The sequence below is a fragment of the Scardinius erythrophthalmus genome (assembly GCF_964197995.2).
Source record: "Scardinius erythrophthalmus genome assembly, chromosome: 17".
NCBI classification, from domain to species: Eukaryota; Metazoa; Chordata; class Actinopteri; order Cypriniformes; family Leuciscidae; genus Scardinius; species Scardinius erythrophthalmus.
In genome coordinates this window covers 25965637-25992435 of record NC_138237.1, presented here as the reverse complement: position 1 = coordinate 25992435, position 26799 = coordinate 25965637, and the positions used below count along the sequence as shown (strand labels likewise).

Genomic DNA, 26799 nt, shown 5'->3' with positions numbered 1-26799 from the left:
AAAAGGTAGGCTATTCAAAGATGGCAGGCACACATTTAATATGGAGGACATTAGGCAATATAAATTGGTGAAACCTTTCAAGCCAACCAAAACCATGAAATTGCAAGCACTTGTAGTTTATTTGCTAAATTGCTTAATTTATTTTTCTTCATGGTGTTTGATCAGAAGAAGAAATTGTCTCATTCACTGGTATAAATAAAATTTTGATTATCAAGTAGGCTAGTTTTACCATTGTGAGTCACAGGCCATTTTTGTTGTACTGTCTTGTGGCGTCCTCTTGTGGACTGTGATCATTAACTTCAACAAAGTTCACTTTTAAAAATAAAGTTCATTATCTATGGTTCCATGAAGAGCCTTTAACATCCAGAGCCATTCCATTGCACAAAAAGTTCTTTATAGGGTTAAAATATTCTTCAGATTATTAAAATGTTGGTTATTTTAAGAACAGTTCATTGAAAGGTCGATGCCAATGATGCCATTGAAGAACCACCGAAAATGGTTCTTCAATGGCATCATTTACTCACCCTCAAGTTGTTCCAAACCTGAATGAATTTCTTTCTTCTGCTGAACACACAAAAAATATATAGTTTGAAGAATGTCAGTGACCAAATAGTAGTTGATTGATCCCATTGACTTCCATGTTTTTCAATATGGAAGTAAATGGGGCACCACTGTTTGGTTACATATACTTCAAAATAGGCTACCTTCTTTTGTGTTCAGCAGAAGAAAGAAATTAATATAGGTTTGGAACAAACATGAGGGTGAGTAAATATAATAACGAAAACAAATTTAGAAATTTAGAAATGAAATTTAGATTAAAAATAAACAAAAAGCTCATATTTACTAATCGCGTTAAAGTTTCCCTTTTCTTTAAAAATAATATAATTAATAATATTGGCTTTTCAACCTCTCACATTTGCTGGGGTTTTATTTATTTGATTCGTTTTGACTTGTTTATCTGAGATGCACGTTCACACAATTCACGAATCAATTTGGGCCGTACCACACAAAAAACAGGGAGATACAAAACAGCTATCCGGCGCACACGGTATTCTAGAATGAACAAAATCAGTCCAGGCTCGACGACTGATTTTATCCTCAGGGATACAATTTTATGTACTCAAAACAGTCATTTATATCAGTCAAATGACTATTTTCTGTTGCTGGTGTGCCACTGAACGGCAGGCGACCCCCTCCCGCGTGCAGTAGTACAGCTCAGACTGAGAGCGAGAGTGATTCGGGTGAGAGCGGAGAACGGGAGGATTTAAATACCTCTAAGCGGGCGACCTGCTCAGCCCTTCGGGTGTGGGAGGGTGACTGTTTTGTGTCTTTGCTAGACCGGGGGAGCAGGGGGTGGAGGAGGAGGAACGGATAATGAGCTATTCTTGTACCAGCACAGGCAACAGCCAGGACCCATCGAGCTCTAAGAAGTCCGGCGGCGTTAATCCCGGTAGTTGCAGCAGCAGCAGCAGCGGTGACACCGGCAACAGCAACGGCAACAACCGCCACAGCATCCGCGGCAGACAAGCGAACTCCAACCCTGATTCAACCGAGGCCATGAAAGTCAAGAAGGGCTGCAACACGACAGACGTCGGAGTCCCCGTAACCACAGAAGTGGAATTGCTCGGGAACAAAACGATCAGCCCGGAGGATGTGCTGGGATTGCAGAAGATCACTGAAAGTAAGTGATCGAGTGGATCGGAACACACTCGGAATATTTCGCCAAACATCGTACATTGTCGGAAGCCATTGACTAGGTTGCGCTTTTTATCAACGCAGGGTTTCAGTAGACTTGAGTAAGCACAGATCCTCTTGTTTATGAACACTTCACTATGCTGTAATCGCCATATTGTAGCAATTGTCGATCACTGGGTTTCTTTAATAACAAAGAATGAATAAATGACTTGCTTGAGAAACAGATTAAGGCAAGCATTTGGTTTAATACAAACCAGCAACATATTAGTGTCTAAATATTGCGTTACAGTGCATCAGTGTAGCTCAATCTAAAGGCCTTTATAAATTATAAGGGTTACTGGTAATACTGCTGAAATTGAACTTATCAGTTAATGGATGACTTTGGCAATTGAAATAAATAAATGGCATGGGCAATGCCACTTCCCAAGGATCAACTATAATTAACCTCCTCTTGCAGTCCTAAGCATGATTAGGTAACAGGTGGCCAATAAGCCCTCCATTACTCTTTTTAAAGGCCTGTGCAATGTCTTATACAACATCCACATCCCATGAACTCTTTATGAAGAGGCTGCATGTAATCCTAACCTCTTAGAAATGGCTCCTAAAATGTGCATTCTGTTCAATCAATCAATCAATCAATCAATCAATCAATCAATCAATTATATTCATGCCTAATGCTAACCAGTTTGAGAATTCAGGACTTGTAAAGGATTTCTGAAATTTTCACACCTCAATCAGTTCACCCAAAAATGAAAATTACCCCATAATTTACTTTCCCTCAAGCCATACTCAAATATGTCTTTTCTTCTTTCAGCCAAACACAGTCTGAGTTATATTTAGAAAATAAAATAAAAAAAATCCTGGCTTTTTCAAGCTTTATAATGGAAGTGAATGGTAACTGAGATTGTGAAGCCTAAAAAATTCATCCATCCATCCATCATAAAAGTAATCCATACGAATACAGTGGATTAAAAGGCCTTATGAAGAGATGCGTTTTTGTAAGAAGGCCTTTGTTAAACCCCTGGATTAGTTTTATGATGGATGGATGCACTTTTTTGGGCTTCAAAATCTCAAGTAACCATTCACTCCCATTATAAAGCTTGGAGGAGCCAGGATATAACTCCGATTGTGTTTGACTGAAAGAAGAAAGTCATATACTGTACACCTGGGATGGCGAGCTAACCCTTTAACTGTTAGTTATCTTTCAGTCAAGTGCTTTAAAGACTTTTAAACCATGCACTAAAGTTGTTTTTGTGTGCATGTTTATGATGTATAAATCTACAATAAAACGATGAGTGTATAGTATTGGCGGGAAAATGACAATGTAACACTTTTTGGTTACGAAGATGTTATTTGAAAACGGCAAATGTGTGCAATATAACCTATGTAAAGTAAACAATACATATTTTAAGAGCCCCACCTCTGGACTGGATTGGTTTGAACTTGCGGCTGCCATTTCACTTTCGGCTGTTTCTGGTGTCACCTCTGTCTCATTTTGTCTCGACGTTTCTGTTTCCTGTTTATGTATGTACACAGTCTTTGCTAATGAATTGTAGCCTACATTAGCAGCCATTTTCTCTCAAAATATCATTATTCCCCATGTATGAATGACCTGACTCCGCTATGAACATGCTTGTCAACCAACACCTCTGGATGGGTTCAAGTAGGCTTTTATAATTTATTTAGGAAAGATATTTGAATTGTTTTAATAAGAGTTTAGTATTCCAGTTATGTTCGAAATCAAATGAAGATGATATCAAGTAACTGATAATGACCAGATGCTAAATATTTAAAATTAGGCTACTTTCAATAATAATAAAAAAATCAAGTATTTTAAACAAAAATCAGATTTTTACTTGCCCTGTCAACATTTTTGCCATGCAAAATGATAAATTATATGTTTAGTTACTAGTGCTGTCATTAGTGCTGCGTTAACGCCATATGTGTGTGTGTGTATATATATATATATATATATATATATATATATATATATATATATATATATATATATATATATATATAGCCTTTTATATATATACATATATATATATTTTTTTTTATTATATATATATTTTTTTATTATATATATATTTTTTTATTATATATATATATATTTTTATATATATATTTTTATATATATATATATTTATATATATATTTATATATATATTTATATATATATTTATATATATTTATATATTTATATATATATATTTATATATATATTTATATATATATTTTTTTTATATATATATTTTTTTTTATATATATATATATTTTTATATTTATATATATTTTTATATTTATATATATTTTTTTTATATATATATATTTTTTTATATATATATATTTTTTAATATATATATATTTTTTATATATATATTTTTTTTATATATATATTTTTTTTTATATATTTTTTTTATATATATATAAAAAAAAAATATATATAAATATAAATATATATATATATATATTTATATTTATATTTATATTTATATTTATATTTATTTATTATTAGACAACAATAATAAAAATGAATAAACTCTTGCTCGAAAATTATATCATACCGTCATAACCCTGTTAACCATACAATGGTAAAGTGACATATGTAAATAAGCAGGGTCTGGGCTTTGTTTTTCCACTTTTGTGGAAAGTTTGTAGTGTGCCCTATAAATGCAGTACGTGTTTGTTTCTAGTCACTCAAACAGCATGTTTATTTGCTCAAAGCAGTTACATAATTTCACCTGTTTGCAGTATTTGACTTCATAAGCCCGTTGGCTCTCTCTGAACATCTGAAAAATCCTGCCCACTCAAAGCAACAAACCTGTGCTTTTTCTCACAGAACACAAGTCATATTTTTCTTTCGATAGATTGCTCTGACTCATCAAGCAATTCAAACCTCAGCTCTGATTACTGGAATTTTAGTGCACAAAAATCTTGTCCTCCTCCTTTTGATCTGTCAACATGCAAAATGGTTCCACTGTTGTCTTTTCGTTGTTATTCACTCATGCTTTATAGACATTACGAAAAATTACTCTAATATCATTTTTATCAATGCTATATTAATTTCTATTAAAATTCTGTTGCTGAGCCATTAAGATTCAGATCTTCTGAGAGCAATTGACAGAGGGTAGGAAAACGTGTTGGCACCTGATTATTCTCAGACTGACCAATATTAGCACCTTCAGATAATGCATTGCTTGCTCAGTAATTGTCGAGGCAAATGTTGAGATTCTTACCATGGAAACCATGAAGGTGGAGCAGGAGACCCTGATCCTCATTAAGAGCGAGTTTCCTGGAGACCTGGAGCTTTAGAGAAGCAGTTATATGTTGAAATGTTTTCAGAGGCACAGATCTAATATAAGAGTAATATCATTCAAAATGATTCAAATATATTTCTTTGCATGTATGATGTATTTATAATATAGGCTTGATCTTGAAACATCGTCCTAAAGTTTAGTTCCTAGCCAGTCCAAATTCATCAGGTTCAAACATTTTTGTTGTATGTTTATTTGCTTTAACACTTGGCCTTCTATCCATTTGCATTTGATGATGCTTTTGTCTAGGGTTGGAATTATGTCATCTCCAAATTGCCTTGTATTGTGCAACATTTCCTGTCACTGCAGAGGATTTGACATATGAAAATGACTATTTCTATAGTCAGCACCAGGAAAAGGAAGTATTTGAAGGTCACAGGATGTTCGATGAGCTCATTGTTTTTACATTTTTGTAGTGTCATTCCTGAGCATGACGGTCTCAAAATTACAATATGTTGTTATCAGGCCAATAACTTTGTTACTTGCTTTTTAGGCCATTAAAAGCGAGTAGCCTGTTCTATGGACTTTTGTTTTTTAGCAGTTAGCTTTGTTCACGGTAATTAGTCCCAAATGATGCTTTAATAAAAATTGGGTAACTTATTCATATTTAGACTAAGTTAGGCACTATTTCAGAAGTCCGTCCTTTAACTAAACAAATCAAACATGGCTCTTGGCGAGAAAATACCCTTGACCAATTTGTCTCGAGGCCAGATTGAATAAAATATACAGACAGTATAAATTTAACTCTGAACCTTGAAAAATATAAATATAATATTCATATATTCAGTCTGAATGACAATGATCCACATACTGCAGTCTCTAAGTGCTAAAGACAAACAATCCCCTCATGAATACAATACTCATGAAGTGTAGCCCTTTGGCTCCACTGACTAAAGTCTTTGCTTTAATACCTGCACTTCATTGTCAGAATTGCTTTGAATATCATCCTGGCTAACATGCATGTTCATGAGCTCCAAGAGGCGTTTATTTTAAATAAAAATTTAGAAAATATTATAAAAGTGGAAATTTAGGACCAGATTTACTAACAGCTTGCGCCAGTGCAATCCCTCTTTTGGTATTAAAAAAAAATACTGTCAGGATAGTCAGACACGTAGTGAAAAAATAGCGCTGAACATGCGAGGACACAGTTGTTTTTGCAGCTGACCTCATTGCATATGCATTTGTATGAGTTTACATTTCAGATGCAAATTAATCATGCAAGGTTATTTACTAAGGTTTTACTGGTATTTACGCCACCTCCCAATAAAAATCATGTCTTAAAGGAACACTCCACCGTTTTTTTAAATAGGGCTTATTCACCTTCTTTCCTACATTTAGATAGGTGGGCAAATGCATTTTTGTCTCAGTGCATGCATTGTTTTAGTTTGACAGGGTCGGCGCTAGCTTAGCTTAGCATAATGAAAGGAATCCTTTGTTGCCAGCTAGCATGTCCTGAGTAAAAGTAATATAAAAAATATATAAAAAAACACCTAATTACTTCTTGTGGCCTGCGTATTCACAACGAGTACAAATAGGGATGCAGATTAACACTAGGCGATTTCCTAGGCAGATATTGACTTATATATTAAGGACTATATTAGGGGGACGCACAGGCGAAGCACTGCTACTTGGCCGTGATATCTCTGCGCCCAAGTAGCAGTGCTTCGCCTGTGCTTCACCCTAATATAGTCCCAAGTCAATATCTGCATAGGAAATCGCCTAGTGTTAATCTGCATCGCTATTTGTACTCGTTGTGAATACGCAGGCCACAGGAAGTAATTAGGTGTTTTTTTATATATTTTTTATATTACTTTTACTCAGGACATGCTAGCTGGCAACAAAGGATTCCATTCATTATGCTAAGCTAAGCTAGCGCCGACCCTGTCAAACTAAAACAATGCATGCACTGAGACAAAATAAATTTGCCCACCTATCTAAATGTAGGAAAGAAGGTGAATAAGCCCTATTTAAAAAAACGGTGGAGTGTTCCTTTAAAGCAGACGCTAGTAACTTGTGCTGCTCTTGGTACATTGCGTTGGTCATTTTGGAAATGATTTGGCTGCGTCTGTGTTCTTTAATTTGCACGTCATCAGTTGATCACTAATTTACAATAAGTGTAACATAACATAAAGGTTGTATTATTAGCCTTTGTTTTAAAGGTAGGGTAGGTAATTTTGGAGAGGCTAGCAATAGCGAGCTAGCTTTGAAAGCATAAGATCCCACCCTCCCTTCAGAGCGTCTCCAAACCCACGTCCCCTCCAAAACACATAAACGCATACGGCAGGGAGCAAACAAAAGCTTCACGAGAGGCGGCGTTAAACTATCTCATGTCTCAAAGCACATAACATTAAAATAAAATTAGTATAAACAACTTAAAGAGCACTGACCTGTACCACCTGACTGCTGCAGAATCATTGAAACTCAAAAAGTCAAGTCAAAGCGCTCCGAGTGCAACGTCACAAGTTTCCATCTCTTCCAATTTACAGTTATGGCATGAACGGCGTAAGCTCGTTGTTTTGGTTCAGGAGGAACTGTAGAAGGTGGCTGCTGTTTCGGGTTGCGATGCTCGGTGACTGAAGTCTGGCTAAGAGGCCGTTCACACAGAACAAGTTTTTCCATTCCAATGCAATACTTTTCCGTTGTTTTTCTATGTGAACGCGTTAGAAGGACGTGTGTAACCGCTGCGCTCGCGTCTTGCAGCGGCACTCAAGTTAAAATCAGTTAAACTTTTAAAAAACGCATCACGAGACCCTGCATTTTTGTCCCCATTCCATAGCCCGCGTCTCGTGTTTTTCAAAGCAAAAACGTGTTCTGTGTGAACGAGCCTAACGCTGCATGAAATGAAACGCGCTGATGTGATGTGTGCACGAGCAGGTGCATGGAGGTATGGATATGCATCCCTTGACAGGCAGGTAGGACATCGTATCATTGCATTCGGACCGATTTCAATGATTGGACGAACATTTTATGGTCCTACGCCTTCCACATACGATATGTATACATATTAATACATTTAGACCACTTAACTTCGTGATTGCTATCAGGATGTAAAGAGACTTTCAACCAGCAAAACAAAAATTATTTCTGGAACAAATCACCTACCCTGCCTTTAATTATCAGCACAGGTCTGAACAGGCCATATTTCCAATTGTACATTATAATGTATTTTTATGTCTTTTTTTTTTTTTTAACTATGATTTTAATGTAACAATTGTTGGCCATAATAATAATTATTTTATAAGATCAGTCCCAGAGCTCTTCAGATTCTTGAAAATCACTAAACTGCATTAGGACACACACAGTTCTTTGGACTCAATATCTTGATTCTATTCACTTCTCTCCCTTGTTCTTTGTTTTAAACAGACACCGTATCTATATCTAGATTATCTAACTATTCCACTCAGTTTTAGATGTTAGTCATCTGTAAGAAAGTGTTCTTGGTTATTGGAACTCAAAATAAAAGGACATGAACTAATATCCACATCTGATGAAAAATAAATGCAAATGAGTGATTCTACTTTAAGGGACTTGGTGTTGTAGTACATGGAGAAAATCCTTGTCCTCTCCAGTATTCATTTAAATGTAATATCCTGTTCCTGTTCCAACTCTGTGCACACAATTATCAGAAAGTAATTTATACGAACGCTGTACTATAGCAGACCAGCGAATCAGGAAAAAGCTCATTACTCTTTCATCAACTACATTGTTATTCTTTAAGACTGCATTCAGTGCACACAACACTTCGGATTTTTTTCCAAGCCAGTTTATTTGACTTAACTGGACGTCTAAGCATATTTTTTCGCTTAACGTCTCGCTTAACTCTAGGTTGGATTTGACTGCTTGTGTGTTTTCAGTTCCATGCCAATTCTGTTCTTCTAAATGTGAGCCAGCTTCAGTGTTAATCTATACAGATTCTATTGCCATTTATTCAGACACTTTATAGCTTTGACTTCTGCAGCAAAAAAAAAAAAAAAAACACTGCTACGTTTAGGTACTCGAGAATGATTATTACCTCAACTCCCAGTCTTACCCACTTTTACAGAACTGCTACTTTACAATACGATTTTTGTTTACCTCATGAAATTGAGAAATGTCACTGAATTAGTAGTAGTGAGGTTATTCTATTGTGTGATGGCATGAAATTAAAATATTTTGTAAATTCATGTTATTGAATTTATTGTGAATGATTCATCCATGCATTAGTTTCATTTTTCAAAAATAAATTTGTTTCGATTTTCGATCAATGTCATAACTCGATTTTCCGGTGAAACATGTCCCTTTCTTATCACTTTATGCTGCTTTTTTCCCTCTTCTAAAGTCTGTTTCATTTTGATGTAGGCCTACACCAAAAACGGACGAAAACATCTGTCACACAAAGATCTGAGACTTTTTAAATGTTAAAACACTGCTCAGTTCTGCAACCAGCTTGTTTTGAGCCATAAATGCCATGAGACTAGTTATCACACAAATTTAAGACTTATTACCAACCTCCCATTTTTTTGTAAGTTTTGACTTAAAAAAAAAAAAAAAAACAGGTGAGAGTGAACTGCATCCCTTGTCCCTTTGGTTCTCTCTTTCCACTGTCTGTCATTTCCTGTGTCTATATCTGCACCTTCAATGTTTTTTAGGACCAAGAGCTTTAGGACCCCTGTTAATATTAGAAAAGATTCCCAGCGCTGGAGAGACCTAAGCAGGAAAGCCTAAAAATAGACTGAGGTTGCATTGTTTCTACTCCATACATGAGTGTTTCACAGTACCAATTTTTGCTGTTGCTGTAATGTTATCTAAAGTAACAGGACAGTTTAGAGTGTCATTGAAGCATTATTTTGCTTCAATTCGACTATGATAAAGAGACATCCACTCTTGCATTGCATGTTTGTGCATTTTGGGGGCGGAGTAATGAAGGGAGGGGTGTGTTTGATTGGGTTGATTTTAAATATCAACAGTGTTTCTCAGAAATCGCGTACTGCACCTTTTACAACAATGGGTGTCATTCCTTAAGTGTGCATACACATGAATTTGTGCATGAAATTCGCATATGAATGTTTTCCCAAACAAATAGTGATTGCCCACCCTACATTTTAATTTCGGAGAGGCTAGCAATAGCAAGCTAGCTTTAAAAGCATGAGATCCCATCCTTCCTTCAGCGCGTCCCCAAAGCCACGTCTCCTCATGAACACATGAACATGCACAGCCAGAGCAGAGTCTGCAAAGCGTCACAAGAAACGGCGTTAAATTACCTCGGGTCTCAAAGCACACAACATTTCAATAATAATGAACGTAAACAACCAACAGAGCTCTTACTTGTACCACCATTCAGACCGAATGCCATGATTGGACGAACATTTCTTGGTCCTAAGACTTCCACAAGAGTTTCAACCAGTAAGCCTATAACAAAAAGTGTTAATGAAAAACATTATCTACCCTAATAATAACTTTTGTACTAACATTTATTCTAAATTTATAGAAAAATGTAAGAACTAAAATCGCATACTCTGCCTTATGCTTAGATGAAATTCCATACACTGATATTTAACTTTTAAATATTTCATATGCAAGGAAAGAGTAAGAAAAGCTGCATTTATATCTCAAGCTGTGAGGTTTCTCTGTATAATAACAACGCAGATGTGCGTATACAGATATCAATGTATTTTTGCCTGAAATTTTTAGTATCTGCCTATAATTTGTAATTTTCATAATTTTCTTTTTGGCAAAATTGCAAAAACTGAAAAAAAACTGGAGAAACCAATCTTGCCGTGTGAGTCATTTACATATATTTACATATTTGTATACTGCTAGAGTCTGCAATCAGAGAACGGTTATTTAATGACACAGATTTGTTCAGTTTTGAGTGGTGATGCTTGAGGATGTGCACACAAAGAAAGAGCGGGAGTTCACGTAATGCACTCTTAGACCGTCCACTGCCTGTGACTTCCTGTTGCCCTTTTTTACTTGAGTCATGTTTTTTTATTTGAGCACTTTAAACTCTTCTGTCATGCCAGTATGTTGTTGTTCTTGTTTCCATGGTGTGCTCACAGCGGCCTATCCTCTCACCCCGGCACTACTTGATGCTAATGCAGAATGATCCAGGGTCACGTTAAAACGGCCAAAGGCACGGCGGTCATGTCTGTGCTGGCCATGAAGCGAATTTCCTGGCTGGGCGTTTACAAAGCTGAGCCTAAATCTACCAGACATGTGTAATTGTGACCTCTATCAGGTTCTCTCGTCCTACACTGTGCATGTGTGTTTTTGTGATAAGAACACCAAGCACTTTTTGAGGTTTTTACATCCTGTTCGTGTGCATGTGCAAACAAGGGTTGCAAGCCTGTGCAAAACAGTTAAAGTCCTCTTATGCTTTCAAAATATTCTGGTCACATTCAGAGCGGCTACTCAATTTCATCTAGCCTAGATCAGTGGTTCTCAGCTGACCCTGTCAGAACAGACCTGTGACCTGTTTTAGGGTCATGATCTACCAGTTGAGAATCAATAATCTTGATCTATATTCTTTGAAATGCGGTGAAGCATCTAGTTCTAATGTTCGTTGACCTGCTCTGAACATATTTTATAAGTTCATTTGTTAGAGAAACACTGTAATTTAGAATTACATGTGGCTGTTCACTTATTTTAGTTTTGTCAGACCTTGTGGTTGTTTATTTAGCTGATGATACGGTTAGCAAGCCGTTTTTCCGTTTAAGACTGCTTTAATGTAGCAAACATCTGGTGGTTATTTTGTGGTTGGGCTAGTATGGTTATGAACATATCCACAGCACGTTTTAAACAGGTGGTTGTTGCGCGTGGCTTGCGCCTAAAGGTCAGAAAAGCACTGATGTTCTCATTTGAATCAGTCATGTTTCGTACACATCTCTGTATACCAGTTTAAATCTTCACAATCCATGCCAGCACAAAGATCTTTAACAAGTGAAGGGGTCAGTTCACAGCAGTGACCGAAATGTTTTCCAATTGGCTAAGTTAAAATTGACCTTTTTTATGGCTATTTTTACCTTTTATAAGGGCAATTTTTTTAACCTAATTAACTGTATGCATCATCTTCAGTCAAATTATTACATTTAATCAATCAATTTAATTCGAATAATAAGACAAGACACGATAGGGCTGTTACCAATCAAAATAAATCGGTATCAACAAAATTAATCTTTGCAATGCAGAGGAAACACAGATGCTGCATCTTAAGTGGCATTTAGATGCGTTTACACACAAAACGTTGAATATTGAGATTTGAAATTATTTAAAAATGAATGGATACTCTAAATGTGAAGTTAAAACCGCCAGTAGGTGGTATCATTGAGTTTGAACCGATTCAAACGGCTGATTCATTCAGGAATGAAGCATTTGACTGTCTTAATGAGGGAGTCATTGAATCATTCATTTAAACGGCACGTTCATTCAGTAACAAAACTGTCCTGTGGGTTTGTTTGAAACTATTTTCGATGAAGAAATAGAGCAAAAACAGGCAATATTGTGTCTAAAAATGTAAGTCACTTAATATTAACTTGTCTATTTAACTGTTATATAAAATCAATATCACATTTTTACAGAGATGTCTTGCCCCCTTATCTTGAACATTGGGGGCATTTTAAATGCATAACAGACTAAATCAGAAAGTGTTCATTCTAAATGCTCAAGCTCATTAGTCTAACCTACTATACTACATCATCTAGTAGTCTATGCGGACATACTCTAATGTCAGATTGTTAAAACAACAAACACGATATTATTATAGACTCTATATATTGCACAATATTGAACCCTATGTAGGGTAACTATCATTGCTTGCACGAGCACCACAGCTCAATATTGGAACTCCTAGACCATGGCTCTGACAAAACGTTGGCTGTATTCATGTATCTTACAGGAACTGTTGAGCAAAACCCTTCCGACACGCTCTGTCTCTGCCGCCCACCGTGAGACATGTTAGTGTGACACTGGCTCATTCCCGACTCATAGACACACACCTGCTACTCTGTGCATTACCTCACTGATCTGGGCGACGTGCCTGAGAGCGGATTACTGGTCACCTCTTATTAATGTACTGCTACACACATTTCTAGCCAAACTCACGCAGACTCCATCAGTCTCTGTGTCTCTCTTGGACAAAAATCTGCCATAGATGAATAGCCAGATGGAGCGATGGAGTGGAGAGGTGATTTTGTACAAAGTGTCATTTGTAGTCAGTGAACAGAAGTCGATGTTAAATTAATTTGTGTTGCTCTAAAGGTGTTAGTTGTTATAGCGGATACTGAGGAATTACATCTCTGCGTTAATCCTCATTACTATCGCCGTCATTCACTGCACAGATTATTAAATGGGTTTAAGATGAGTCAGTTATTATAAAAGTCTCTGAATGAATGTAATCACCTAGTGCAGTTGTAACACACTCCTCAAAGCAGGTTTTGAAAGTCTTATGACAGACGTCAAGGATTAGCTGCTGTACACATTTTTTTGCCTTTCTTTTGCAAAAAGTTAAGCATTTCTCTGCTTTTGATGCTCTCGCCATGTTCTCCACCCCTGCTAGAATGAATTGAAATGTAAGTCAATCAGTGGCAGCTCGTGGGTTTTAAAATAGAGGCGGCACACTAAATTGTAATGTCTGGGGATCCCCTGCCGAGGAGGATGATGACGATGATGTTTATTATAATTTGCTTAACTGCTTTAAAGGGCTTTTTTGGTCACTTTTAGACAGAAAATTACACATACAGATAATACAAATATAATTTCACTCACCTAGCCTATCACTTGAAGCAAACATCCATCCCTTCTTAAATGTCCGTGTTAAAAGAGCGTGTTGGGCTGTTCAGTAAAGCTGATTGCTGTATATATCCAGCTTAAGCATGGAGTTTTCCTTCATTTTTAATTTGTAGATACTGTTTGAATGATAGCTTGGTAAATTTGTTGGCAATCAAATATTCAATATCGCTACTATCCATAATTAATGTACTTGGTGGTATATTATTAGCGTAGCGGTAGCAGTTCAAGCTAATCTCACGTAATTTACGTCTTTTCGATGATTGGTTGATATACCGAGGAAGGCTAGCCTCCCCTGCTATTTAACTTTTCTCAAGTGCTGAAGGTGAAACACTCAATGGTGATTGGCTATTTTTTTTTTTACCGACTGAGGCACAAGAGGCCTAAAAGAGGCTCCTAAAAGATTTGCCCTCTCTATCCCTTAGCAGTTGTAATTATGTCGGCAGATTCGGCACGTCCGTGAAAGAAAAGCGGAGCTTTTGATTTCATTAACATGTTATGGTGTTACAGCTGTGAAATTATAAAGAAAAAATACACATTCTGAGCCATGGAATGAATAACTGGGAGTTTTATTAACATTAAATAGTCGTTCTCCTATTTTCACCTCAAAATCTTGGCTAGGTTATGCCTCCCCTGACGAGCCGCCACTGAAGTCAATAATACCTGAAAATCTTGTGTTTTGTCTTTACTGTGAAATCTCATTTATACTTGCATGTATTCAAATTTAGTGCACGAGGTTTCACGTCAACAATGCTTGCATATCTCATAACTGATTGTAAGGGGCAAAGTGGAAAATGTCGTCATAAAAATAGCAACCTCCAAAATAGCAGCTTTTATGCAACAGAGCAATGAATCCGCTGACTAGCATAACATTTTTCACATTTTCAATTCACATTTATTTGTAGATCACTTTTCACCATATGCACAATATACAGGGTTTTTCCTGGCTCAAAAATGGTCTTCGGTGTTGGCGGACGAACACGATCATCCTCACACGCTATACAAAGTACCCTACCCATGGGAACTGAGAGTCCAGTACTGACAATAAATGCAAAGATACCGTTTCGTTTGTAATAATCTCATCCTTTTTGTGAATTAAAAAAAGAATCGCTGTCAGGACAGATCATAAAACACATGTTTTATATTTAAACAAATCTGTAATTTAAAATGTAAAAAGTCACTGATTTGAAAAGTGAACAACAAAGGGGCAGTTCTGTTATTTTGCACTTGCATTCCAAGACTTAATGCACGGATCATTTGGCATACAGTATCAGATTGTTTTGTTCCGTCCAATGCTGTGGTTAGCACTGACTTAATCATGCATTTAAATATGGTTGTCAATCCAGAAACTGTAGGTAGCAGCATGAAAAATGTATACTTTATAGTCTACAGAAAGTGAGCAAAGATCGCTGCCATTATAATCATTGAAGCTGTCAATTACAATCCGAGGTACACAAAGTTGCACTTATGCAAAAACTCCCGTTATAATTACGAAACTGTGCAAACTATCTAGTAGTGTTGTCACGATACCAAAATTATTGTTTCGATACCGATACCAAGTCAAGTATTGCGATTTCGATACTTTTTCGATACTTTTCCTGAAAAGGGAGAAACACTCTCAAATATCATTGCTGTGCTTTATTTTTAAAACCGGGACAACATTTAATCATATAACACACTAATAAATGAACATATGAACAGCAGATATATTAAACATTTGAACAAAATATGAAATATCAAAATATAAAAAATAAATGACATTCAAGGTAAAAAAAATATACATTTAGCTGCATTATCTCATTTATCATAAGAAACACAAGAGCTTTATCTTGATTCTGAACTTTGAATAAAAATATGAACAGCGATTATATTAAACAATGTTTAATATTGGTATGATAAGCCTTATTGGTGATATATTTGACGTGGGGAGAGAGTTGTGGAAGGCCTATACTTCATGTTAAACATAAATATATAGCAGCAAAGACAACGTCGGCAGTGTTGACTGCAAAATAGGCTACAGAATAATTCGTTCAGTATTGAGAGGTGCAATATTTGAAAATCGATCATATGTTTTAAATTACATTTTATATTGTATTTGTCAAATCTTTCAAACATCAAAATGTCATTGATTAATATGTATTCGTGTCAAAATGACATAGAAACATCTTTTCCTATTCTATTTTGCCTGGAAACGCTTCCAACACGTGTGCGTGTCGCGTGAAAAATAGATTTCTAGAATGCACGCGTTTTCCGCGCGTCTCGAGCTGCACCCAGACGCGTGTGTCACGCAGGCAGTTAACATCATGGGAGCCGAAATAAAAACGGACACGACACGCAGCCAGTGTGTGTCAGGCCTTTACAAATCTGGAACGCGGTCATTCTTAGAAGTGATAGCCTACTAATAAATTAAGGAATCGTGACGTATTTCATTTCCGGTTTTCTTTTGAAGTATCGGTGCACCGTGCAACAGAGCAAGGTAGGCAACTTACTTCCATATGTCACTCCTCCTCGCGTCATCTTTTTCTACGAGTCGTGGACCACTTGTGCTCATAGACAGTATAAACGATTATGCTCGCACATGCAGCCATCTCTGTAGTGTTTTGTCACAAGACACTGACAGCAGCAGGTTCTTTGCTGCGTGCGTCAGGAAAAAAACACAGACGTCCATAGGGAGGCTTTTTTTTTTTTTTAAGTATCGATACTGATAAATTTAGGTATCGTGACGTTTTTAATTTCCGAGTATCGCGATACTTTTGAAGTATCGATACATCGTGCAACACTACTATCTAGAATCTATTATTGACGTTTATACTTAGTTGGATATAATGACAGGATTCATGAGCGTGCAGAACTCGCGCCGGGTTTTGAGCGGTGTGGAGCTGATTTTTGACTAACTTAAAAACCTCTGATTGGCCAACAGATATGCTGCCAACATTTATTCTAGAGAGCTCTATGTTTGCATTATGGGTCAGACAGCATTTCATTCAGGTCAGAGTCTGTTTTTCTGTGCTGTGTGGTTAATGCCATTACAAAACCAGATGGGAAAATGTATGATTGAGGACTGTGTTTGGTCAGTTGTAGTTACATCACAGTGTAGTGCAGCAGAGAGAGAGGTACTCAAAACCTGCCTGCCATTTAAATCTCCTGATCGCGTCCCAATCCGCCCCTGCCATGCTGAGACGCCTTAAGCTGCTTAGGGCCTAATCTGGGCCCTGGGCTCTTAGGGGAGCACAGTACAGTGTCCGGAGAGGAGGGGCTAAACTGTGGCATGTGACCAGGGGAATGCACCTTCTTTCAGGTGGGCTTATTTAGAATGCATGCTGTGTTAAATCCATTCATAGGCTGGATCTTGTTGCTGTTGATAACGTTATTGTTCATGATTGTGGACAATTTTAGAAAAGCAGACACAATAGATTAGATGCATTCTTTCTAAATGGTATATTAGAATTAATGTGTTGCAAATAGGTTTTTGTGGTATATGTGGTATATTGAGTACTTTGCAAATATCATAACCTTTTGAATACAGTGTGGTTCAGGTTGCCGAAGCCAATATAACGTGTGAGCTTTTTTGGTTAACGTCTCCAATTTAATGTCATACAAGTCTATAGGCTACATTTCCTGGCAAGCTTTATTCTTCAACTGTACTCAAAATGCATATAAACTGAATTGTACGGTCAACATTCAGAACGTTGTCCTTCACCATGATTCTTTAATTGTCACTTTATCAACCTTAAAAGTTGTGGCTGGGTTGATATGCACTAATTTCACAAATTCTGTCATTTTGCGACAGTATTACAGGCAATTAAGCCTTTTTAAACAACTTTTTTAAAATATTACTTCTCATTTCCATTGCATCTAATTGACATAATTAATGAATCCATACAAGACAAGGGCAAATCTGAGCAGGATTCAAATTCTGGTCACCACATACAAGTTTGATGAAGCCATTAAAATATTACGTTATATATTACTAGAAAATGGCATTACACATTATTACTCTTTCACAATTTGACTTTTAAACATCGCTTGCTATTGCATACAACAAGAAATGAACCAATTTTAATTTATTAAGGCAAAATTTGAAGGAAATGCATGGATGTAAGAATAATAACACCCTAATCAATTTCCATCATATCTTTAGTCTGGCTCTAAATTTCTATCTGGTTATGGGCAATTAAAGTGATCCACAAATTAAGTAGCCTAAACTCCTATTTTACAAATGTAAATGTATTGCATACAGGTTGCAAAATGTGTTACAATGGTAATGTTTAGCCTACAAATGGTTTTCTTATAGTGTCTCTGTAACAAATAACATACAGTACTACGTCATCCTGAGTTTTCAGAAAACAGTTATCAGTTGTTATACAGAAGATGTTTTTCGAAACAAAGATGTGTTATTACAATGTGAGAGACAATTAGAATAATAGCTGAAAACCGCTTTATTTTGAAACTTAAATACCATTAGCCCTAATGTGACAGATCGCTCCCCAGAATGTGTGCTCAGGATATCACACACGCACAAAATCTGAATATTAAGTGCCAACAACTGTGCATTTTAATAGATGGCTCATTTGCAATTTAAATGCTGCTATTGTGTAAGCCCTGATGAGTTGCATATTCACATTACTGTTTGTCCCTGCAAGGCTTAATGCTGTGGATGATAGGGTTTTTCCCTTTCCCATCTTGATATCTGTCCAGGGCTGCGTTTCCCAAAAGCATCGTAAGTCTAAGTTGATCGTAGGGACCATTGGTGGCAATTGTTCTACGATCAACTTAGGTTTGCGATGCATTTGGGAAACGCAGCCCAGCGTGGTTCAGTTGGTGTTCATTTACCAATTTACCACTTTTTTCTTGATACTGCTACTGTATAAATACCCTGAAGTTTGAGTGCTCTGAATAGGAAATTGTGAATCACAGCACTTGGCCTAAAATACTAATTGATTTACCATTGCTCTGTTTAAAACATAAGGGTGATGACTGAATTATTGACTTGAAATGGCTTATTTTTAATGTGGCCTCTGTTTGTCTAAGCAGGGTCTAATTTATTTGTCAAATAACATCCCACGGGAACAGTCATTCTGGCATCTCTAATGAACTGCCTAAGAATGAGTCAGAATTCCGATGTGTACAATTCATGGGTACGTCTCGCAAAACATACCCACAATGCACTACCTACAGAGCAGCAAACACTAATTGGCACTGTCACTTCTTATGGTTGTGGGGTTTACTGAAGCAAAAATAGTTCATGTGTGTTTACATCGCATTCTTGCAGGTTTAGTGGTAACAATGAAGGTCTGAAACACACAGATCTTGACTCTTTTCACTGCCGCTTTAAGTCAAGTGCCAGGCCAGGTCAAGTTTGGTTGTAGATATGACAGATGCTATGTAAAGTGAGTGATTGCATGGATATCTGTAGCATACTGCAGTGCTTGCTTATTTAGGAGTCATGTGCAGTCACTCTAGGACACTGCTGCTAACGTTCGCTATCAAATGTCATCACCATGGTAAAAGATCATTAGTTGTGTCCCAAATGACGCACTATGCACTTATACACTATGTATTCAACCATGTAATGTATGAATTTTATACGGTTATTTTGAGTCTGATACCCCCTCCCCCTCCGCTACATAAATTAAAGCTGTGACAGTTGAGTGCATGGTGGCCAATATTCCACACTTTTTTTTTTTTTTTTTTTTTTTGGTTAAGTGCATCATCCAGATATTTAAAGTACACTTTTTCTTTTTGGAATTTGTAATTCAGTGTATATTAATAATCAGGCAATTATAATAATTCCTCTGAGTTTGCATCCCTGGATGTTAAATGCTTATCAAAACCCTTAAAATCACCGAATTTGTCTAAGGGTATGTATGTTCACACAATAACAATGTACTAAAAACGGAAATGTACTAGGCCTATGTACTTTTTCCTTTATGTTTTTCGTGTACAGACGACAAAGTTGTGAAAACGATCCCCGTTCACACGGATCCACGAAAGCGATTAAAAACGCTGTATTCTGCTGCCAGACCAGTAGATGGCGATGTCACTAAGAAACATTATACGTCTGTGTAATCACAAATTTGCATTTTTGTAGTTTAAACAGAGACAATAATGGTATTGTTTTCAAACATGTGCACTTTTAAAACACATTTTCAAAAGTTTGCATTTTTAGGAGCCCAAAACGCCATTGTAAATGAACGGGCAAAACGCATACGTTTTCAGTTGAAAATGGTGTCGTGCAAATGGACCCTAAATAATGCAATTATAATATTTGGACAAATTTTGCAAGTTTTTTTGTTTCGTTTTTGTATGGGATTAATTTTTGCATCTTATAAAATAAAGGTTTTTGGACAAATTTTAATTTGTAAATGTAGTTATTTTTTTATTTTTCCCCCCCCACAGATTATCTGTGTAGTCCAGAAGACAATGTGTACAATATCGACTTCACACGTTTCAAGATCAGGGATATGGAGACAGCAACCACACTGTTTGAGATCACCAAACCACCAGCCACAGGTGAGTGTGAGCGGGTTACCGATTCCAGTCATGTGATCAGCAGTATGGAGAGTGTACTGGATCTTATGGGTCTTACATCTATGGCCCTGTCCCAAATGGCATTCTAAGCACTTGTGGTCTTCCTACGAGTCTGCACTTTCGTGACATAATGCCGCTTTGACTGTCAGGAAGAAGTGTGCTTCGAGTGCGCATCGAGGGCACATATCAACCGCAAAGGGGGCGCTCGCAAGCACCCTTCTGAGGCCTAAAATGACAAATGGGACACCCTACGGTCTCACGGACTTAACAGACACGTGCACGTGGCAGCCATTGTAAGTCCACAAGACCGAAAGTGCATATGAAGTATGCCATTTGGGACAGGGCCCATGTATTTAATCTACTGTATATACAGTTGACACAGTTATATAGTTAATATACTGTGTGTGTACATGTGCATGTACATGTAAAAAGCCAAACTTTTATTACCTTAGCACAAAGGCTGGCTTGATTTTGACAATTGTGTCCCAGTTTTGGGCCTATAATTAGCAATGTTGAGTAACAAACTTGTGGGCTTCACATTTGACATTGCAAAGAAAAGTTTGAGTGTGTTGTTAAAGATAAAATCAGTTAATAATCCACTGCAGCAGTGAGATGTGATCTGCTAATATATCAGATATATTTTGTCCCTAAAAAGGTGTTTGTTAGCGTGAGGTTACATTTTACAATATTTAGTAATTTAGTCATTTGGCTTTTGACATTGTATATTACAAATATTATTTCAGGACTTTTTATGAACACTTATAAATAATAATTTATAATAATATAAAATAACAAAAATAATATAGCTACAAGCTATAGTTATGGGGCCAAGGCACATCATTGCAGACTGAACTGACAAATGAGCAAAAGCACAATATTAGGCAGAGCAGGTCAAAGGTTCTAAAACATTTTATTTTTATTTATTTCTACCCAAGGTGTACATACCAAGTTTTATTTCACTAGGTAAAACCATTTCCAGAGTTATAAAGGGGTATTAGTAATTTTCCGACCACTAGGTGGTACTGCAGTCAAATGAAGTTCACTGAAATGGAACAGAAGACTGAAGTAGGATGTGATTCATGAAGTAATGTGCTGTGAATGTGAATGATGTGCATTTGCTGTAGAAAAAAAACCCTGCAGCATTCACAGCTTCAATATACATATAACAAAAAATGTAAAATGTCTGCTTGTCTCAGCTGTCTTGATTTAGTCCTTTTAACACATGGTTACACAATAATCATATACAATTATGAACAGACACATACCTGTACATCAATTATGTTATACATTTAATTCTCATTGTGATGTTTGTCTTTCTTTTTTTTTCTTCTTCCAGATAAAGGAGGGGATAAAAGAGATGTTGATCCAAACGCTGGGCGGTTTGTACGTTATCAGTTTACACCGGCTTTCTTACGGCTACGTCAAGTAGGAGCCACGTAAGTACAGTTTTTAAAATTAGTCAGTGTATACACTACCATTTCAAAAGTATTGGGTTAGTAATATAGTTACAAAAATACATTCACATTCACATTCACACACCGGCCACTTTATCAGGTACAGTGTTGGGCTGCCTTTAATTCTCCGCGCCATAGATTCAAGAAGCTGCTGGAAACCTTCCTCAGAGATTTAGAATCACACAGCTGCAGATTTGTTGGCTGCACATCCATGATACGAATCTCCTGTTCCACCACATCCCAAAGGTGATCTGGTGACTGTGGAGACCATTTGAGTAAAGTGAACTCATTGTCATGTTCAAGAAACTAGTTTGAGATGATTTGATCTTGTCATCCTGCTGGAAGTAGCCATTAGAAGATGTGTACACTGGTCATAAATGGATGGACATGGGCAGCAACAATACTCAGGTAGGCTGTGGTGTTAAAAATATGCTCATTTGTTACTAAGGGGCCCAAAGTGTGCCAAGAGAATATCCCCCACACCATTACACTACAGGCACCAGCCTGAACCGTTGATACAAGGCAGGATGGATCCATGCTTTCATATTGTTTACGCCAAATTCTGACCCTACCATCTGAATGTTGCAGAAATCCAGACTCATCAGACCAGGCAACCTTTTTCCAATCTTTTATTGTCCAATTTTTGCTAAGCCCGTGTTATTTGTAGCTTCAGTTTCCTGTTCTCATCAGACAGGAGTGGCACCCGGTGTGTTTTCTGCTGCTGTAGCCCATCTGCTTCAGGATTTGATGTGTTGTTTGTTCAGAGATGCTCCTCTGCAGACCTCGGTTGTAACAAGTGGTTATTAGAGTTACTGATGTCTTTCTATCAGCTCAAACCAGTCTGGCCATTCTCCTCTGATCTCTGGCATCAGCAAAGCATTTTCACTCACAGAACTGCCGCTCACTGGATATTTTCTCTTTATCAGACCATTCTCTGTAAACCCAAGAGATGGTTGTGTGTGAAAATCCCAGTAAATCAGCAGTTTCTGAAATACTCAGGCCAGCCCGTCTGGCAACAACCACCATGCCACGTTCAAAGTCACTTAAATCCCCTTTCTTCTGATGTTCAGTTTGAACTTCAGCAGATTGTCTTGACCATGTTGTCTACATGCCTAAATGCATTGAGTAGCTGCCATGTGATTGGCTGATTAGATATTTGCGTTAACGAGTTGAACAGGTGTACCTAATAACGTGTCCGGGGAGCGTGTATAGGAAAGAAATGAATAATTTTATTCATCAAGGACAGTAAAGACAAGACATTTTATAATGTTACAAAAGATTTCTATTTTATATATTTCCTGTCCCTTTGAACTGTCTCATCAAATAATCCTGAAAAATGCTTCACTGTTTTCACAAACATATTAAGCAATACAACTGTTTTCAACATTGATAATTATAAGAAATGTTTCTTTAGCACCAAATCAGCATATTAGAATGATTTATATAGGAATCGCAGTAATAAGCTTTGAATGGTAATGTATGTTGCCCTTTAATGCACCATTTTCCTAGAAACCATCAGGTCAAGTTCAACCAATCAAAACTATATTGTTCAAATTCAAATGTCTGTTAAATTAATCAGGAGAGTAAATTTACTAAAAATGAACCCATGCAAAATATCATTAAATATTTGCATAATTGGATCATTACTGGAGTCCTGTCCTATCATATTTTCCTCTCTTGCACAGAGAGAAAATAAACTCAGTAGCACATTAAAGGACAGACTGTTGATATTCATTAGTTGAACCGTCTCATATTCCACCACAACAGGCGCATGCTTATTAAGGTCAGACATAATAATCACAACAAAAAGAGCATAAATAATGTCTCTAAATTAAACCTGTCGAATAAATCACATAATCATGCTAAAGGGCAGAATGTAGAGGGAGATGCAATAAGCTTCTCGTTATAAATAATGTATCCAGTTCACGTAATACATTGAGGAAAGGAATTCTGAACAGTCGTAGGAAAGTTAATAAGTAAACAACTATCTAAATTTCCCCAAGTGAAAAACTACATATAAATGAACACTGAAGAGCCAGATCTCTGCTGAATACCTTGTCTACCTTGTTTCTGTGTTTTAGTGTTGAATTCACAGTAGGGGACATCCCCATCAATAACTTCCGGATGATTGAGAGGCACTATTTCCGCGAACAGCTGCTGAAGAGCTTCGACTTTGAGTTTGGCTTCTGCATCCCCAGCAGCAAGAACACCTGTGAGCACATCTACGAGTTCCCGCCGCTCTCAGAGGATCTCAGTAAGTGCCATCAACATCGTCAACAGAGGTTGTTTTTTTAATAAAAGAAGTCTCTTATGCTCAAAGAGGCTGCATTTATTTGATCAAAAATGCAGGAGAAACAGTCAATAAATATTACTAGAATTAAAAATTACTTTTTTTCTGTTTTGATATATTTTAAATGTAATTTATTCCTGTGGTAAATAGTTAAAATACAAATGTCTATGCAAATATATAATGATATTCTGCATAGATTTACTTCATAGTAACTTCACCCTACTGATAATGAATCTGAACATAATACATGTATGTATGTATGTATGTATGTATGTATGTGTATACACACACACGTATACACACACACGTATACACACACACACACACACTGCATATGTGTATGTAATTTATTTTAACTTAAAATTAAAACTTCAATTTTATAGAAAATTTAATCTATAATAGAATCATCCATTTCATCTTTAATAGAAAATTTCATCCTTTTAATAAGGTTCATTATAATATCAAAACCGTTTTTTTACTTCGAGTCATTGAATGCATTAATTGCTTTTTAAATATATTTTTTAATACATTGAAGTAATGAACATCATGTCATTGACCTAACAGCATCTATAAGCTTTTAAAAAAGCTTCATAATTATCACATTATCTGCATATCTCAATGGTGATTTGAGCTCTCTGACGTGTTTTCTTTTATTTCAGTACGTGAGATGGTCCTCCATCCTTACGAGACGCAGTCCGACAGCTTCTACTTTGTGGACAACAAGCTGGTCATGCACAACAAAGCAGATTACTCGTACAGCGGAGGCCCGTAAGACAGCGGTGGGACGGGACTGAGGCAGAGAGTTTGACTGACAGACCTAAGAACCAATCACATGTCTTTGTCCAGCAGTCACGCCCTCCTCGAATCAGTGTCATAGACGACTACCTGCACTGCAGGTCATGCCTGTTTTTGAGATCTAAAGTGTCGTATCATAAGGTCTTGTCCAATGCATACATATCCTATTGTGATTTCACACTGCCATTGTTCACATCAGCAAATATAGATATTATATTATATTTTGTAACTTACCCCAAACATGAGCAAATTCACTCTAGTCCCATGTTTTTTATGGGCAAGGCACTGTAATGTGAATGGTACTTAGGTTTACTATTCTTTGTGCGCATGTGTGTGTATGAGTGGGGGTTTTGATTCAGAGAGAGAGTGTGTGTGTGTGTGTGTGTGTGTGTGTGTGTGTGTGAGAGAGAGGGGGGCGTCTTAAGTGGGCCGTCCTCACGGTTTAACACAAATAAGACTATATATTGTTGATGTTGAGTATTACTTTCCCTGTCAGAATAAGCTACATCAGAATTTCATACTTGTGAACTTTTCATCCTAAATAGAATATAATATGATTTTATGGTGAGACCTTGACTTAATTGATAGATTTGTGTTTAATTAGATATATTTTGATACGTGAACAAACTTGCTTAATTTTGAGATGTTGATTATTTGTGTGGATAAAAACAAAAATCAAGCAAAAAATGACGTCAAATCAATACAAAAGGAGTTTATGGTGCACAACCGTCATGAATATGTTGATACTAGGAACTTTTGCATCCAAAGGTCTGCGTAAAGTACATGATTCATACTGCGGACGAGAGGTTGTGTAGATAAAACAAACGTCTGCCGAAAAGGGAACGCGGCACACGTTACAAGCCTTGACATTTCAAACGTCTGGTTCGTGTGGTTTCTTTTTGTCTTTGTAAAAAACAATAGGAAAGAAATATCCGTTTTCAGCTGTCTAAAGAAGAGTAGTTAAAAGAGATCAAGAGAGGGCGTCTCTTCTCATCTCTCCATCACACATTCCAGTGAGCCAGAGCCCTCACAGCTGTTTAGTGCACATAGCAGAGGTTAGGTTTTACGTCTTATCCAAGGATCCTTGTATTCATAGTGCAAAAAGTGCATTTAGGAGGATGATTTAAAGAAACTGTTTTTGGCTTATGAATAAGGGGGAGGCTTTCAAGGACTTGTGTAGGTGTGTAAAATGGAGGAATAACTTGAAAAATGTTTCTAGTCAGACATGTAACAGCTTTATTTATAATTGTGATTTATTGTAAATGATTTTCAGAGGGGAGGAAGTGAAACATGTTTTGAACCGTTCAAACGCCAGTGTGGAATAAAAGAGAAATAAATGTATATGTTGATTTTTTTGGAAATTACTGAAGTTGTCTTTATTTTCTTATAGCCATTCGTTGTCTTATAAACAATTATTTTGGACATTCATATTGTTTATCACTAGCAAATTTAGATACTTTATTGTATTTGAAATTTAATATACACGAATTAAGTTTGTGTTTTTTGTTGTTGTTTTTTTCAACAAGGAAAATAATTTGCGAACTATCAAAGCATCTTGGGGAAAAAAGTGCCACGGTTACAGCAAAAATGTTAAGCTGAACAACTGTTTTCAACATTGATAATAATAAATGAAGATTGTTAGTAATGGCTGCTGAAATTTTAGCTTTGCCATCACAGAAATTAATTCCATTTTAAAAGATATTCAAATAGAAAAGTTATTTTGAATAGTAATGTTTTACAATATTGCTGTATATTTTTATATTTAAAAATATTTATATTATATTTAAATTATATTTATATCTGTATATTTGTTTTACAATATTTTTCTGTATTTTTAAACCGCAAAATGCAGACTTAAGCGTCATCTTTGAAAAACATTTAAAAACCTAAAAGAAAAGAGATAAAACCCTGTAAAACAAATGCAGGTCCCAATATTTACCTTTCTTTAGCAATT

General features: G+C 36.4%; 1 protein-coding gene across 1 annotated transcript; it reads left to right on the top strand.

The window, feature by feature from the left end:
- The first annotated feature begins 1017 nt into the window (after positions 1-1017).
- Positions 1018-26492, top strand: unc119a2 (unc-119 lipid binding chaperone a2). The gene is made up of 5 exons (XM_081391811.1): positions 1018-1681; positions 20175-20288; positions 21643-21742; positions 23842-24014; positions 24710-26492. The coding sequence occupies exons 1-5, from the start codon at positions 1375-1377 to the stop codon at positions 24820-24822; spliced, it is 807 nt and encodes a 268-aa protein (XP_081247937.1). The 5' UTR covers positions 1018-1374; the 3' UTR covers positions 24823-26492.
- Positions 26493-26799: the final 307 nt, after the last annotated feature.

Bases quoted from the DNA above. Each gene is read 5' to 3' on its own strand.
- unc119a2 (XM_081391811.1), top strand. From the start codon at position 1,375: ATGAGCTATTCTTGTACCAGCACAGGCAACAGCCAGGACCCATCGAGC. The intron at 20,289-21,642 runs GTGAGTGTGAGC...TTCTTCTTCCAG, and splicing joins CACCAAACCACCAGCCACAG to ATAAAGGAGGGGATAAAAGA. The intron at 24,015-24,709 runs GTAAGTGCCATC...CTTTTATTTCAG, and splicing joins GCCGCTCTCAGAGGATCTCA to TACGTGAGATGGTCCTCCAT.